This window comes from Hirundo rustica, chromosome 6 (assembly GCF_015227805.2).
Source record: "Hirundo rustica isolate bHirRus1 chromosome 6, bHirRus1.pri.v3, whole genome shotgun sequence".
Taxonomy (NCBI): Eukaryota; Metazoa; Chordata; class Aves; order Passeriformes; family Hirundinidae; genus Hirundo; species Hirundo rustica.
In genome coordinates, this window is record NC_053455.1 from 9,574,893 (window position 1) to 9,592,760 (window position 17,868).

At 39.5% G+C, this 17,868-nt stretch overlaps 1 protein-coding gene across 2 annotated transcripts in view; it reads right to left on the reverse strand.

Annotated features, from left to right (window-relative positions):
* Positions 1 to 2,322: 2,322 nt before the first annotated feature.
* The window catches only part of ASPG (asparaginase), a 45,763-nt gene continuing 30,217 nt past the window's right edge, over positions 2,323 to 17,868 (reverse strand). For both annotated transcript variants that reach the window (XM_040067678.2, XM_040067677.2), the window contains exons 12-16: positions 17,132 to 17,295; positions 10,745 to 10,831; positions 4,675 to 4,774; positions 4,326 to 4,380; positions 2,323 to 2,747 (exon numbers count right to left, since the gene is read on the reverse strand). In XM_040067678.2, the coding sequence (XP_039923612.1) occupies positions 4,327 to 4,380; positions 4,675 to 4,774; positions 10,745 to 10,831; positions 17,132 to 17,295 (405 nt within the window). In that variant the 3' untranslated portion in view covers positions 2,323 to 2,747; position 4,326. The remainder of the gene's footprint in view (positions 2,748 to 4,325; positions 4,381 to 4,674; positions 4,775 to 10,744; positions 10,832 to 17,131; positions 17,296 to 17,868) is intronic.

Consider the following 17,868-nt stretch of genomic DNA (forward strand, 5'->3'; position numbering starts at 1 on the left):
GTGTTTGCAATACCCATAGCACTGTATGGCTTCTTAATCTGCAACTCTTTCCTGAGCAGAGGACTGCTGGAATAAAAGAAGAGTGTATTGAATCTTTTCAGGAATGATCTGAAGGAGAAAAATTAGGATGTTTAATAAAACTAATCTACCTCTGGGATGTCTAGCATACTTTAACTAATGAAAGACACTCTGCTGCTTACAGTAACTGAAACAAATAGGAGCAATTTTCTTCCTCACTAATATTTAGATTTTACTTTTGAGCAATAACTATGCAAAACTTAAGGGTTACACACAAATAGATTCATCATAAGACTGGGACTTATCACAGAGAGTATAATTATGATTATTAAATCACCAGCATGAAGCAAAGGGTGTAGTAGATGAACAAGACAACACAGGATCTCCAAAGTGTTACTGAAGTTCATCACCAATATTGAGTCAAGAGCTGAAATTTCTGCCTTGGTTGGGTGATTCTTGCCACAGCAGCCTGTACGTTAAAGTTTCTCTTAACACTTGTAGACTTTTAACAGTTCCTGAATGAAGTTGTGACATATATAAAAGAGAATCAGTCCTTTCTCAGATAAACATTAAATTTGCGTTCATATGCCTGCCATTAAAACACACTGGTTTATTTATGACACAGGTCACAAATTTTCTAGAAAGTTGCAGGAACACTCTTAGGTAAGATGACATTAATAGGATATGTATTTCTGTAAAGATTTGTCAGAAAGTTCCTAATACTGCTTAATTTTTACTTTAAACCTGGTCCAAACCATTTCATTTTAGCTTTATGAGCTTCTAAGTAAAAGTCTTCTTACTGGGTCACATCTCAAAATGTTGTACTTAGTGTCTTTACCTGGTTTATATGCAGGACCAAAATGGTTGGCTGTTTTCTTCCCTCTCCTTCAGTTCTACTGTTGAGATCTATTATTTCAGTAGTTCACACCAGAATATAATTTTTTATTCAAAGGAAAAATATTTTTTGCACTATAGATGGATATTTTAGAAATATAAGACATTGTTTAGAAAGTTTTCTGTAGATCAGATGAGCCTTTATTGAAAAGTATGAAGAAAATATTGATGCTTCTGTCTATGCTGCAGTCAGTCATTTTGGTACAGAAATAAAGAATGGATGCTGTTGTGAACAAATGATGGCATCTGAGAATAATTTAAAAATCGAAAATATTCTAATGCCAAGAAGGTCACTTGTGGAGAAGTTTATCAAGGGATCGCCTGGTTCAGTGCATCAGCACTTAGACTATTGATGAGGAAAGATAATAGTTCTGAACACCCTAAGAAAAAGAGTCTGTGCATGATTTTACTCCCGATTGTAAAAATTTTCACTAATGTTACTTTGCTACATACATCATCAACTTTATGTATCTACAGATAAGACACCAAAAATATGACAAATTTGATGCCTGATTTTTGATGTTAGGTCTCATTTAATTAATTCTGTATTCATTTTATTCAATCTAAACCATGTTCATTGCTTTGTAAATAACGAGACATCTTAGTTGGGATTTTTGTGACCATAGTGAAGATGGGCACTGCTTTTCACATAATTCAAGTATTTTTACGGTTTTGTTTTTAACTGGAGTGTATACAGCATTTTCTCAGACTGCATGCACAGTTCCCTTGTTTTGGTGTGATCTGACATGCAGTATACCTTGGGAATCTTTTAATACTAGCAGGCTCAGCAAGTAGTCCTTGCAGCTTTTCTCCATGATAAGAATAGCTGTGGGAAGGTTGAGTAGTACAGAGGAAAAAGAAAAAAAAACATCTGCACTTCAAAGATTCCCTTCAGATGCAGCAGATAGAAAATCCACACAGATTACTGCAGAAGCTGTAGGTGAAATTACAAGTTGCCATCTCCAATATATGCATTTGCCTGAAGTATTCCCTACGTTTACATATTCTAGTGCAGACACAGCTGTAAACATACATATCGCCGCCTTTATTTAGTCTGAAAGTGTTGGGACTTTAAACTTGGGGTCTGTTAATACTGAGATCCCATTTACAGTCCAAAGAATTATGTGTCCAGCGTGTAGCAATCTTGATTATATTCCGGTCAGGATGTGGGAAAGATGCTATTAGAAACAAAACAATCAATTCACTCCGGCAGTCCCACAAACATGCTTTATGGCATCTGCCTCCTACTCATTTCAAGTGAGGGTTTATAGTGACACATTGGCGAAGATTAGTACACAACTGCAGGCAGATGCCCATGACTGATTCAATTGTTTGCACTGACACTCACAATTGCTGTAATTGCAGCTGGAGTGATAAAAGTCATTGCAAAAAACCAGACAAAGTGAAATCAACATTGTTCCTCAGCGATTTTATTAGTTGAAACCCAGAAAGGCACAATCCACTGTTTTTCCTTGGTATGAGTTCACCACAGCATTTCCATTTGCTATGCCTGCAATACTGTCCTCAGTGGTTTAACATAAGAACATTCAAAAGGCCTCTTTAAAATCAGAACTTGTAACAGGAACAGCCATGCATTCCAGCTTCGCTTGCTTAATAGAATTTCTTTCCAGAAAAGTGATTAAAAAATAAAGGCAGCAAATGATTTTTAGACAATCAGTGAAATGCTAAATAAAGAATCTTTCTAACTGTAGCTTTCCTGTATGCCCCAGGCAGTGCTACCATTGTTCCTTTCCTCTTTTCCTCCCATAATGGCTTAACAACATTAATGCTTCAAGCTGGTATTCTTGATGAGGAGTGACCATCTTCTACAGCCCCTGGAGAAAGAGAGAATGGATGTTTAGAACTAGGCAGTACCCAAAGCCTTCCTGAGAACAGATTACCCTGCCAAGCCAGTTCTCACGCAGTGCTGAAGACTTCCTTCAGACCGCCTACACTACTGGTGGCTCAGTCCAAAGGAATTATGAGATGATCCATGGAGGAGTTGAGGATTTAACACATTCACTCTCCGCTTACAAAAGGAAAGTGATTTTTGCAGACCTATTTCAATGAAAATGGAAATCCCTTTGCAGCATAACTCATATTCTAAAGGTATTTTAGCATTGCCATCCTGACTGCTGGAAAACTTCCATTTAAATGCTCAAGAGTGTGATTGTATCTAATCCTTCTATATCAGGTAAACCCAAAGAAAATCCAAAAACTTTAAAGTAAAGCAAAAAAATCTGCCTGATTGTGTCCTTCATTAATTTAAACCAGTATAGAGAAAATCAAAAATTCCAGCTGCAGTCCCCACTAACATCTCTCAAACAGGATGCACAAGTGGCCAAATTACCATTGATGCAGCAAAATCTTTAACTACATTTTGTGCTAATTTTAATAAATAAAGATCATCTCCTCCCAAAACTTAAATTGGGATTAGACTTGCCAATATATTGGAGAAATCTGAATCAACAATGTATTGCATCCAAAAGCAGCTCTGAGAAATGAAAGGTGAGTGTTTTAAATGCTTCCAGTTACAGCACAGCACCAGAAAAAGTCAAATGCCCCAACAAGTTCCCTGTAGAGAGACTTGTCAGATCTGATGCTCTGAACACGAGGCAGGCATGCACAGAGCCAGGGAAACACACGTTGGGTGATGGCAGATGATGGCAGAAGGGATTCACGTCAGGCACAACCGGGCAGCTGCCTCTGCGGCCTGGGGAAGAGGGAGGCTGTGGCACTGCCCTGTCCTGTGCCCAGCAGCCCCTGGCACAGCTCTGTGTGACAGAGATGCTGCAATCCACCTGTGGAGTACAATTGACTCCGGTCTGTGACATATCTGGCACGTGTTTCCCATGTGGTGGACGGTGTTACACCAGGAGATTGTCTGGTTTAGGGTGGTCCTTTGAAAGCCAGAAGGAGAGGGCAGGTGGAGATGCTGCAGGTGGCACAGTGGCCACTCCTGTGGCTGTGGTGGCAGTGCAGCTGTCCTGGGGAAGGAAACGCTCCTGTGCTGGGGCACGGCGCTCTGAGAGCCAGGCCTGGCCAACATGCCCTATAAAAGGAGTTTCCTCTCCCATGCAGGCAATACAGAGGAACCTTTTATTGCCACAGGCTGATGGAACCTCACGTTGTTGCCCTCAATGGTTTGAGTGGCTTTTACATTCCCAACCAAGTTCAGAACTACACTGTGAAATACACGAAGCATTTCCAGGTTCAGGCAGAAAGAATAATAAACATTAGCCCCACTCTACAAAGAAGGATTTAAGTACTCAAATCAGTCAAATCAGAAACCAAGACAGGGGTAGCAGATGAACCCAGATGTCCCAGGGTGTTCGAGGGCTTAAATAAAGATCCCTCATCATGCTTATGCTGATTACATTTCACAACTCCAGCACTTGAGAACAAAATCTTACCTTATTGCTTGTGTCTAAGGAAGTCAAGAACCTCCTTCTGTCCTGTAGCCTCTGCCTGTAAGCAGAAACATGAATAAATCCCGTCATCCTGCGCACCAGGACATGCAAATACTCACTTGTGGGAATTAAGACTATATTACCACAAAATAATTAAAATCCAATTTAAATTTTAATTCCTCTGACATAGATGAGAAAATTCTCGTTCCAACTACTTATTACTTCACATCAGCACCAGATTTGAGTTTGTAATGAATTCTAATCCAGTTTATATATTTTTTCCCAATTAATATTATCCATGAGCACCTGTTATTACTCAGCTAGCACACCAAGGGAGCACATGGACACTTACAACTTGTAGGGGATTCCTGCCATCATAACCAGTTTGCTCCAGGTCTGCACCAGCCAGGTACCAGGCATACAGCCCATCCACATCGCCTTTAGCTGTAAGGCTGGAAAAAGAATAATTAATATTGGTTCTAAATCTTTCAGTTAATTTCAGGGAGCTCCTGGGTCCTGTCCATGAGCTCAGCAGGTGAAGGCTGAACCAGGCTCAGCACGGCTGCCAGAGCAGAGAGGTAAGGAACACTATTACAACAGCTTTGAATAGCTGAGCAAGCAACACAGCTTGATGAATCAGTTCCTTAAATTATTAGGGCTGTGCTATAAGTACTTACAACAGGCTAGTTTCACACAGTGGGTGTGACTATGACCAAAGGGGAAAAAAAAGTCAGGCAGTTTCATATTTCACAACACAATATTTATCTCATGAAATGAGTTGGGGGGAGGGCAATGGCTAAATCAGGATGCAGCTGAGTGAGAGCACAAGCAGATGTGCCAGCAGTCCACAGGACTTATTTAAAACCCCTAAGAAAACCCCTTCACAAGTCTGCATAACTATGTTTGCTATCAGTTGTTATGACATTCAGTACATTTATGTGACATTATTTGGACAGTAACACAGCTATATTTGAGTTTCACAAAACAATTGGTAGGATTTAAATGGGCAGCAAAAAAAAAAAGATGAAAGCTTTTCAAAGATGACCTCTGCCTGTCACATATAACAAGCAATAGAAAGGATCAGAATGAATCCTGTACAAATAAGTTAGTTAGAGTTTTCAGAGGAGTGCACATCGGTTATTTCTTTGCAGATCTGCTGGTAGTCCCATCCACAACACTTAAAGTTTATTTTTAACTCTCTTTTTGGTAAAAGGGCTAAGAGCCTGTACATATATAAAATCACGCCAGTCTTTAGCAAGCCTGAAGACAGGCTGAACTGATGGGAAGGTTGGGAGGATGACCTTCAGTCTTTTTAGGATACCAGCATCTGTGACACTTCAGACCTGAGCTTGCCATGAGTGTGCAGATTGTTTCAGCAGAACCCTGCAGATAATCATCAAGTGAGGTTGAATCTCATTAAGAGAGGGGAAACCTCCCCAACATTAAGTTCAGAGTTTGCTGCCTTAACCAGAACTTGCTGTGGGTGACAACCACTGTGCTGGCAGCAGGGATGGAGATGGTGATGAGCTCCTGGGGGTGATGACCCAGCCAGGAAGACCTGGTGAAGAGTAGAGAAGGTTCAAGATGCAAGGGGCAGTCATGGAAGAAACCATGAAAGCAGGGCTCCAACATTCACCTCTCTGCTAGGTTGAAATCACTTCTGTTGTTGATTAAATCACTTAAGTACCTGAAAATATGTTTTCAGGGGAGGACACCTCTGATTGCAGCAGTCCCAGAGGCTGGGCATGAGAAGAGAAAGCAAATGGTCTCTGTCTGCGTTCCTCCACACATCCCCCAGGTGACCTATGGCTGAGGCCTTTGGGGGACAGGGAAGTGGTAGTGGGGTACTAAGAGGTTCAACAGTGCTTCAGCCTGGCATCTTGAAGGAAAGGATCAATAAATCATTAATGAAAACTGCCATCACAAAAGAAAAGGCCCCTCAGAAGCAATAAGGACCCAGAGAAAAGCAAAGGAGGTCCAACAGGAAGCTGAGTGGGAGGTTGGTGAGGAAACTGCAGGAAAGGCAAGCATTAGTAAAGAAAATGTATAACCATTAGTAAAGCAAAGAAATCGCTTAGCAGCCACTTCTGAAATATGTGAATTATCTTTATTTACAAGGACTAGTCTCTTGCTGTTAACACTGTAAAGTCACAGGCTAAGGAAGAAACAAAAAGCCTACCTAGAGAGTTATGAGCATCACCAATACTGGACAGGAAAGCACATTGTATTTGCCAAACAGAATTGTATAGTTCCGCCGTGTGCAAAGCAGAAACCACTTTGGTCAAAGACTTTCAGAAATACTACCAACCTACATACCCAGGGCACCTCAGCTGTATCTCTGTAAGCAACAAACAAGGACAGCTGCACTTACTTGAAAATTCACTGCCTATTAACAGCACCTGTTCAGAAAGAGCCATTTAACCCTTGCTGTGGAGGTCAAAACCGTGATCTCCTTCCGTGACATTGGAGCAATACAAACACACAGAAGTATCTTCAATTTTGCAGCAGCCGTTTACTGATCAAGTGAGAACTTTATTCTATGGGGACTGTGACCAGAGAACAAAAGGTGATGTAGCTTGTGAGAAAATTTAGATACTAGTCTAAATAGAAGATGCCTACTATTTACTAGATTGATTATCATCAGGAGCACCACAAAACATTTTCTCCAAATCCAGATTTCCATAGTCAAGCCATACATATCTGGATTTCCTTTATACACAGTAAGTGTACTTTGTATACTAAAATATATATAGAGGACTTCTCCATTTACATTATAGGAACCCTGGCTCAGTATTTATCTCAAAGATATTTATGCCAGCAATTCCAACTACAAGTGCAACCTCTAAGCAGCAAGTCCATCACTGTTATACAATGAAATGGAATAAAGATATCTTCAATATACCCTTACCTGGATGTTTAAAACCTGCTGTGTTGATAAAAAACTGTCTACCACAGTTTTCTAAACTCTGACTGATACCTTTGACAGCTGATAATCCCAGGCATCCTGCCTATCAGTACTCTTGCATTCAGAAAAAATTATTATATATCCAGTTCACAGTTTCAGCAGGGCTAATGTAGCCATGATGATGACAGAGCTCAGATGCCAAGAATAGTGACAGTGCTCTCTGTGCCTCCAAACACACCAACATCAAGCTGCAATTTAAGGGGTGCTCTGTTACTGCCAGGGGACCAGGAGCAAAGCTTGTCAGGTCTCGGAAGGTTTATAAGGACCAGGGCCAACGCAGCTGTAGATTTGGGAATTAAAAAGTAGAGTGAAATGACACCTTGGGATACCCTCCTGCCTCTTCACGTACTAGGATTTAATCTTTCTGTGGGACACAAAGCTGTGCTTTATCAGCAATTCTCCTTTTTCTGTGTCTGTATAAAGTAATCAGGACAGAATTTCTTTTTTTCAGGTGTGTCATCACCCTGACAGAAGAGAAAAAAAGTTTTCTTCTTATTTTTTTTAACATGAAGATCTGAAGGGAAAAAAAAACAAGAAGTCCAGCACAAGGCATGGATTGCTCTGTCCTGAACACATTTGGGAGTGCTGTGCCTTCCTTCCCCAGCCTTACCCCCTCTTTATGTTAAATTGAAGAGGCATCTTACTCTGAAAGTTGGTGATTTTGAAAGGCTACGTCCTTGTATATATATCATATAATATCATAATCATATTATATCATTTTATAAAATCTAACAATATGAGAAAGCTGATTTGGCTTTATGCCCCTGTTTAATTTTGTGAAGTACCACAATTTTATACAAGGTTTTTTTTTTCTTTAAAAAACAAACACAAGTCAACTGTTCAGCAATTCCAGAAGTTCAGAAGTTTTCAGAATGAGCCTGAGTGTCCCAATTTATCTCATCATGGTTTGGTTTTTCAGACAGATGACAATACTACTGCAATATGAGAAGATATTCTGACATTTTTAACAGATTACTAACACTGAGATCTCATTTCAAAACAAAGCTATGAACCAGATACCAAACATCAACAAAGTGATTCTAAAACCAGACTAACACCTCTCACTTTAAAAAAAAAAAAACCAAACCATCAGCAAATGAAACCATGAAAGATTTAATAACTATGTGCATCTCCACTTCCTACACAAGAGTTCCCAGTGATACTGTCCAACCCTCAGTTCTGGCTGGTACTCCTTTTCCTATCAAACATCACCAATGCCAAAGGAACACATTTATTTTATCTCCATAATCTCCAAGTGAACTCTATTCTATTCTAAAATCATGAGTCTAAACAGAAGGAGGCTGAGGAGACTATTAAAACACAAAAAACACTATTCATGGTCTTTTATAACAGTCTGAGGATTGGTAAGTAGCAAAGAGGGAAAATATGCTTATAGTTTAATTCAGAGAGAACTGTATGGGGGGTGGGGGGAAGTTAAATTAGCTAAGTGCAGAAACACAGAGCTTATCAGAAAGCAAGCAGCTTTAGCCTTTGAAACCCCAAGAACTTGACATATTGCCTTGCTGACAAATTCAGACTGTTAAAAATTGCAGCTTAAAGCACATTACAAGATAGAAGAAATGTAGGAAAATAGTTCAAATTAGACAGAGGAGAGATGTTATAAACAGCTGGTTCAATAAACAGCTTGACCATGTGGCCACATTGACTGCCATGAAGGTGCCAGTGCCTGCAAAGACGGGGCTCAAAATAAGAGAGAGGACAGAGAAGTGAGCCAGAGCATGCTGGAAAAATGAGTGTATCAGTAAGGTCATCTGAGGACACTGTGGAAGTATCAGAGACATTTTGGCAAGAGGACAAACACCAGCACCTCAGATTTAATACCTTATAGATAGCTGAGAAACACTCTGAGAAAAGTCCACTTTGTTAGGAATGAGTATGCCAGGCCCTCTAAAAGAGCAGAACAAATGAAAAACTTCAGCTCTGCAGGAGCAGGGTGGGAGCAGCCACTTCAGCACTGTCTGGAAGCCTGATCACTGCCTGGCTCTGCACCTGGTGCAGACCATACAGCACCAGGTGCACAGTGATCCCCAAAAAGCTGTAACAAACGGCACAAGAACCCCATTTTGTTATTTGTGAGAAGAACCCTTTTCCTCTTCTTGTTTTTTGGGGGGTTTTTGTTTGTTTGTTTGTTTGTTTGTTGGGGGTTGGGGGGGTTGTTGGTTTTTTTGTTTGATTTGGTTTTGGTTTTTGTTTGGGTTTGTGGTTCTTTTTGGGTTCTTTTTGTAGTTGTTGTTTTCGTGGGTTTTTTTTAGGTTGGGGTGGGTTTTTTGTTTTTTTTTTTTTTTGGACATATTACTGCCAGATCAGCTAGCCAAACTTGTTCTGCACCTGCCACAAGGACTAAGCACAGGGCCAACTTATTTGCAGAGGAATGTCATTCCCTAAACCTTCTGGCATGGGCAGACAGCACAAACCAAGGGTTACTTCTGTCCTATCACTTGCAGTGCCCTGGGAAGTGCATATTTTGACTCCATGGTAAAAGCCTTATTAGCCAGTCGCCTCTGAGCATGTTATGACAATGGAAACACTCCAGACAGTGTTCCTTAATTCCAGAATTAATCAAAGGACAGAGTCCAGTCTCCACACAGAGCACACATTAGCTTTACCTTGACCTTGTTTTATAGACATTATACAGCACTGGCTGGTCCCTGCAAGTCTCACGATTTCCTGCCAAGTCCTGATATAAAGGCCAGGGCTCAGGGGTGTTTTTGTTTGTTTTTCAAAAGAAGAGAGAAGAGGAAATTCAAGTAATTTTTGGAAATACATGGAACCTTCTCACAATTTTCAGAGTAATTTAATTCAGGACCAGTACTGGCAAAAATGAAATCTATTTCTTTTTATAACACATATCCACATTGTTATATATTGAAAGTAACTGTATGGAAAGCCACCTCTAAGGGAATTATATCCTCTTATAATTAAATATAGTGATGGTGAGCAGCAGTTCACAAGTTTTGGGGTTAAACCTATTTGTCTACTTGATTTAGTTATTTTTAAGAACAATACTACATATACTAGTTAGAATAGAAGCCATTCCTATATAAGTGAAAAGTGTACTTCAGGACAATAAAAATGATACTTTTTTGCAGCTTTATTTTTAAAGAGAGATGTTACAAAATCACACCTTGAACAGCTGCTTTTCACCATTCCTCAATAAGAGACTTTGGGGGGAAATGGGATATTTATTTCCTTCCAGCTCACTTATCCCCATAATCCTCTCTCCTTTGGAACTCTCTTGCATTATTGGTGCTTTGAAACAGAGTTTATTCTTGATTTCATCACTTCACTTGTTCCCTGATTATTCGCCTATCACAGAAAGAGCCCCTTCATGTGCCAGGGACCCAACTGTTTATTGAAGTGCTCCATTTTCAAGTCTTCTCTGAAAAACCATCCCCCTCCACACCCATTTTAGGGCCACCTCATATATCACATTTACCTGCAGAGTACTGTTCCAACATCCTCCAAGTCATGGCTTGAAAGGTGTGCTCCTGTTTCTCGTAACAAGTTAATCACTGGTATGTGCCTTAATGAGAGGAATAGAAAAAAAAGAGAAAGTGACTTGATCGGGAGGGGCTTTTTTCTGCCAGAATCCAACATTGTCATATCCACAAACAGCCAGTGAAAGTTCTCACATTCTCTTTTCCACAATCACAGAAGCAATGAATCTTTTCCAAGGTGACAGATGCAGTAAAGAGAGTTTCCCTCCCTCTCAAAAACTCATTCACACACTAAGCTCAAGGAAGTGTTAAGATTAGCGCTAAAAAGGATAGGGATGCATACCTTTCTCTTCCAAGAATTCTTAGTATCTTAACCTTAGTGCTAGTTTAATTTAACAGTAGAAATATTAGTAACTGAAATACATGCAAACAGGGAAAATATTTATTACATAGCATCATTGCTGTATTTTAAAGAATACAATGCCCATATATCAGTCTTAAATAAAACATTGTGTCTTGTAGAAAAGCAATAAATCTTTGTGTTAATGAAGACACTAATTGGAGTTTTAGAGCTTCAAAATGATGGTTAAGTATTCTTATGAACCTCTGCCAAAAGCACATCTTTTCCTAACTTCTTCCTTCCAATACCGTTATTATTGATTTCTACCTGGAGACTTTAGGAGGTATTCCTTGTCCTTCCCTTTGAGATAAAGGGATAAATGGCATTACCAGCCAACACCTATACCTTAGTCAGATGCTTAAGAAACTCTGTGGAAAGGCTGCTCTCTAAAGGTACTGTTGTGGGTAGAAAATAACATGACAAGTAAAAAAAAATCTGCAAAATACAGTTTTCATAACTAACCTAGTGGAAGGTTTAGAACAAGGTTTGAAAAGGAGATGACAGAATTCTCCTCTGTTAAACAACTGATCTAGCTTACAAATCAAAACACAGGGTTTTTTTCTCCAGAAAGAGCATGATGACCCAGTAGATCAGGAATAGTTTTCATAGTTCTTATTTTAAGTAAGTTACTATAATATAACACTTCAAAATAGAGAGGTAGGTTTCTCATTTACTAGGAAATACATGGATTTTTACACGCAGTTACCTAAAAGATCATCTGTAGTAATTAAAAATTTAAAAATAAGCTCATGTACATTTTCTGTTTAATCACTTGGTGGTAGCCATGGGCCTTTCCATTTTTGAATTGGACTAAACTACTTAGCTAATCCCTCTGCCTGTGTTTAGGAAACTCCTCTTCAATCACCAGTTACTTTACAGTTATCCATATAAAGGCTATGTAAGCTTTTATGTTTCATGTAAGATCTTTAGTTTCTAAACTAACCAAAGAACTGTGCATGTGCTATAGGAATCATCTTGCTTTTCCCAAACACAGGTTATTGACCCTCAGAGACAGATTTTATTTTTTTTTTAATTGCACTTTGTTCCAATTGACAGCCAAAAAAAAAAAAAAAAAAAAATTCTTCCTTTGCTTCATAGCAAAGCATTGCTGGAACAGCACATGCCTCAAGTTTGTTCAGTTATCTAAAATATTTTCTCAGGTGGGTCCCTTATAGCATGGCTTGTCATCCACAAGCATCTCCTTGAGCCAGCAAATAATGGCATGGTCTCCTACTTTTCAATTCAATTCTACATTTATGAATTTTTTGGGTTTTAGTCTTAATCCAAACAATAATTAGTTGAAATTAAATTTGACCAGAAATAGATTGAAGTAGAACATGTCTGTTCACTCAGGCTCTCACTGGGTACTGAACAGAACATGGGGAGTGTCTGTTTACTCTCCAAGGACTGCTGTGGAGTGTTCCTCATTTCCCACCTTATACAGGAAATCTCAGCATGAAATGAGCATTTTTTAAAACAGAAGCTTTGCTATGGGACAGCACTAAAAGATAAAAGGCTGCAAAGCATGTAATGTTGTGTGGTATCTTCCCTATATGTGCTCCACCTATGAGGTCTGTATCTCTGGATACCAGCAAAAAGACAGGTTTTCTCTTCCTGTTGTAACTATTTACTCCTTACTGGTAGGAAGAATCTCTCCAGAAAGCCCTTCACATCCCACTCACACCACACAGCCATTACTACTCTGAGTGGGACTCTAAATATTCGGTACAGACAGATATGAGATCATTTACCAACCACTCATTTAATACAGCAAATTTAAACAAGGGGAAAAAAAAAAAAAAAAAAAAGGCGGCTTGAAATAAATTAAATTTGTAAGCATTGTAACTGATAGTGTTTACAATAAATGCTTACAATAAAGCATTTCTAAACAGAAGTACAATGTCCTAAGGCGTCATTCAAAGTCACCTTTCTTGGTAAAGTGGGAAGAAGTGCAGCGCACTACTGCTTGTAAAAGACAGGGCAAGGGAGAGGAAGAGTAGGGACAAATAGTAATGCAAAGTTTAAAAGTGTCAGATCTAGTACTGTGGCTGTGAAGTGCAGATCCAGCCAAGAAAGCAACCAGACCACCTCTGACATTCCCACCACTCAACATGAAAACTATGCAGGAGGCAAGGCGCACTGCAGCTTGTTCCTACTTGCACCCGAACGCTATCTACATTCTGAACAAACTTAAGCCCTCTCCAGAGCACCACTTCTGCTGTCTTGTACCTACCACAAGGGCATTAGTCAAATCTCAAGAGGCTGGCTGTGAATTTTCTGATACTGTTATGTCTTAGGCACATGAGAGCTATTTGTCTTTAGAAGTTGTTTCTTTAAGTGCTGCTCTCCTGTGGCTTTACAAAAGCCTCACAAGGGTCACAGCTGAGCTGATCTGAAGTTCGGGTGATGTCATGAGCCACAAACTTCTTGGGAAAGGTTCAGACGCAATTCCTGTTCTAAGGTGACAGTACAAAACCAAGAGCAGAAGAACTGCAGGACAGTCAAAGCTCAAGGTGCAGAAGAATGGCAACATCCCCATATCAGCCTTGGCTTGCACAGCTCCATGCTCATTTAGCTAACTTGATAAGCATTGTTACCTGTGAGCTGTTCCTGACCCTCCCTTTTCCTACTGTGTTCTGTCATCAAACCATGGCTCCTGGTCAGACACAGACTGCAGAAACAACGTAATTCTGCATATCTTACTTGAGAGAGCTTTTTAGTAGTATCAGGTATTCATCCCTCTCTGAAGGAAAAAACAAATAGACAAAAGGTATTTCTAGTGTCTCCTACCTGCTAGGTTCCATTGTTGATAACACTGGACATTAAAACTCGAGTGTATACTAATATTTTAATATAATAATAGCAGAATATCTGATTTGGTGCAGTCTTCAATATTCAGCACTATGAGCAAAGTTTGAGTTCCAGGTAAAGACATCCACACCCTTACCAGTTCATGAGGGCTCTGGATTCACAGGAATCCAGGTTCTGTACAGTGCCTATCATCCCAGGCCCTCACCTGGCAGACACTTATTAAAAGTGAATCAACTTCAAAAGGGATGAATCATACATGTGAAATTAACACACATGTAAGCGTTTGCAGGATTGGGGCCTTAGGGTGCACACCTTCCACCAACTCTCGTTAAAGAAATGCAGGTGTAATGTATATCCAAACTTGACTGGCTTCATTCTTTTTCATGCTTGCTCCCCTAGCAACCAGAATGGTTATGGCAGGATCACCTTAGTTTCACTTGTTCAGTTTTCTGCATGGTATCAGTAGGAATTTTGTGCTCAAACACTATAAGGACAGGCTTCAGTGTGCTTCTTGGAATCAGTGGTGGTTAGATTTTCTCTCTGCCTTATATTTCCTGAAGTAATGTAAATGTAACCTTGCAAAATATCAAGTATTTAAATTCATATTTACGTGGGAGGTAATTTTACTGCCTCTAATCTGATGTTCTCACAGCGCTGTATGAGCAACTCCCCATTTTCAACCTTTTACCACTGCTCTACAAGTAAATGGAAGCACTTTTACTACTTAAAATATACACAATTTTTATTCAAGACATTTTCCTGCTTAGAGAGTTTCTGTTATTAAAAAAATATTATTCTATTGTTTTGAAAATTAATTACCCCTTGAGGGTGCTGTAAGAAATTAAAGGAATGCTGCTTATTTTGATATGTCAAGCAACTGGCCTAAATTAACAGTGGTCTGTTTAGCTTCATGCATAAAGTGAGTGAGACTACAGGCAAATTTTAGTATTACAAATGAAAAAGCGGAAATGCAGTAGTTTATTTCTTATTTAGAAAGAAACAAAGAAAGAGTCACTTAAAGTCAAAAAATTTAAGAGACTGTCATTAACATAAATCAAGTCACTGGTCTATCAGCTGACAGTGCTATGTTAAGAAGCTTTTAAGAAGAGACATAATTCCTGATCATCTTTACAAATTAATAAATGGAAGAGAGAAATCAGTCATCATTATACAGGTTTGAATGCTGGTTAAAAGGCAAGCCACTGAGAAATGTTACATAAAAGACTGGAAGAAAGCTATTTTTAAGATGAGTGGATACTGTATTGCAGTTAAATGCCAATAAAACAAATATTAATTCTCAGAATATGGGATTAAGCTGATGCAATGTTCAGTAAAATTGAGAAAGTTACAATATTAAACAGTTTAAAGCATTGACTACCCATTATCATCAGTTCCCCCACCACCACCCCTTCACTCTCTGCCATTTTCTATCAGGAAAATCTCTACTTTCAGCTTGCAAGTGTTTAATAAATAGAATTTAAATACTTCTGTAGCAGAATTTTTTTTAGTGGGTATCTAATTACACACATATACAGCTGTCTGCTCTTTAGCATTCTCCTTTATATGCTTACCAGTGTGAAATGCAGTGTGAGTACACAGCAGATCATAAATACACATTTATGAGATTAGTTCTAAGTCAACTCTTCCTCTCATTCCAACAGTAGAAACAAAAAGAGAAACTGAAAATGGCTATGGTGCAGCTTCCTTTTACAATTCCCTGCTTCAAAATGGGTGTGCAGTTTTAAAGAGCTTAAAAGTCATAGTAAGAGTCTAATATAGGAGTGGCAATTCTAAGGAATCCAAACAACAAGCTCATGTGAAATTCCTCGGGCGGTAGATGGGTGCGGTGAAAAAAGTAGGTGCCTGATTTGCAGGAACATCTAATGGTATCTAATGCTTTAGCATTTTCTCACATTGGACCAGAGCCACCTCTATTCAACTCCAAGGTGATTTGTTTGATTTGCTGTTGGGCTTGTTTTTGCTTTAAGACTGCAGAGCTTATATATTCATGAGGTAAAGCAACAGCCACAAAGCCGTTCAGGACCATGCAAGAGGAATGGCAATAGCACAGCGCGGCCACGCCGGACTCCAGCTCTCACTGTGTTTTCCACATCTAGTCTTTGAAACAGAAGAAGCCTTCAAGTTATTCCTGCAGCCCATGGTAATCCAGGACTGTCAGACCTCCCAGGGAGCTAACTCCAGCTTGACAGACCAGGTGAACCTGTCAACATTAGAAAGCTGTAGGAATATTTGGGGACATTCACCCATGAAGACCATGGAAATTCAATCACTCTGAGCTCTTCTGCAGGAAAAAATGGCTTTTCTCCTGCCATGATACAGACTGGATATGAGGTAAAGAGCTGAAAATGGATCAAAGACAAGGAGGGATTATGGTATGCAGCTTCTAACGTGGCTCCATGAATCCCCAGGCTATACAAACTAAATCTTAGAAAATCAAATTCTGATGACTGATAACTTTTATATTCTGTGATATGGCCATTCCTTAGGACTATACAACATGGAAGAGACCAGTAAAGTGCAAGTCCGTGACTACCATTCAAGAACTGCTGGCATTCATAACAGCAGGAAGAGGAAATCCACAAAGCAGGCAGAGCCATGCAACCATCCCATATAATTATGAGTGGGTGGAAGGGAAAAATCAAAAAAACCAGTCATCCAGCAAGAGACTCAGGAAAGCACTGGTGGAAGAGGAAGACTAAACCACGTCAACCTACCGGTGTATTTTGTGCCAACTGAAACAGTCTGGTCTTGATGAGAAAGGGAAGGGCAGAAAAAGAACAGACAGCCACGGTCCTGCACTCTCACTTCTGACAATCAAAAGGAGTTTGGCTCTGTTTGATAAGGAAGCTTCAGAATAAAGAGTGGAGCCCTGAAATTATGGACAAAGTCTTGGCAGGAGGACAGCAATAATTACCTTATGCTAAAATTCTGCATGCATACCAAGTTGTTTGCTTTCATTCCACATTAATTTAAAAAATCTTTTCGTTTAGGCTAGTCACATCCTTTGAAAAAGCTGATATGCGTTATTTTAACTGCTGTCATTTACACATGACTGCTGAGACCAGAGAAGACCAGAACACAGGATGGATGGAGTTGAAATCCAAAACGCCAACAGGTTTATAAACTTTATATAGAGCAGCACAGAGATTGTTACCTGAACTTGATCGCATTCATCAGTGGGGTAGATCCATATCTGTCTCTGGCATAAACAGTCGCGCCAGACGTCAACAAATACTCAACTAAGGGCAGATGCCCTTCAGAGGCTGCAATGTGGAGTGGAGTTCGGCCATCGTAGTCTCCACAGCTCAGATTTCCACCCTACAAAAGGACATATCCTTCACATGCCAAAAAAAAAACGTCACGCAGTAGGATGTATGCATCAGATTTTAATCCTGCCACCAAACTGTTAAGCCTGTCAAAGTTTATCTTGCAGCATTGTTTTAGTGCCAATAAAGATATTTATTCCACCTCCTGCATGTTTCCTGTTGAGATATGTTCTTTATGACAGTGCACCATACAGCAGCTTTGTGCCCATAGCCTGCTAATTGTTCTTGTCTTAGTTAACTCTTAACTTTCAAGATATATTTATTGTTTCTTGAGGCCCTTTACCAATATCTCAATAGTAGGGCAAACCAAGGCAAAGAGGGAGGAAAAAAGAAAAGATATGTCAGGGAAATGCCTATTTCTTCTTTGGGTATAACCCAAGTCAGTGCTTTGGGGAGAGCCAGAAATCCTGAATTAGCACTGCACCGTGTTTTGCTTAAATATAATTTTCAAGTTCTTTTTTTTATTCCTGATATATTTACATCCAAAAGGTGGATACTATGAATATGCATAAAGAAAGTTAAGAGAAAAGAAAGCAACACAAATCATTTTAAAATGTTCCAACGT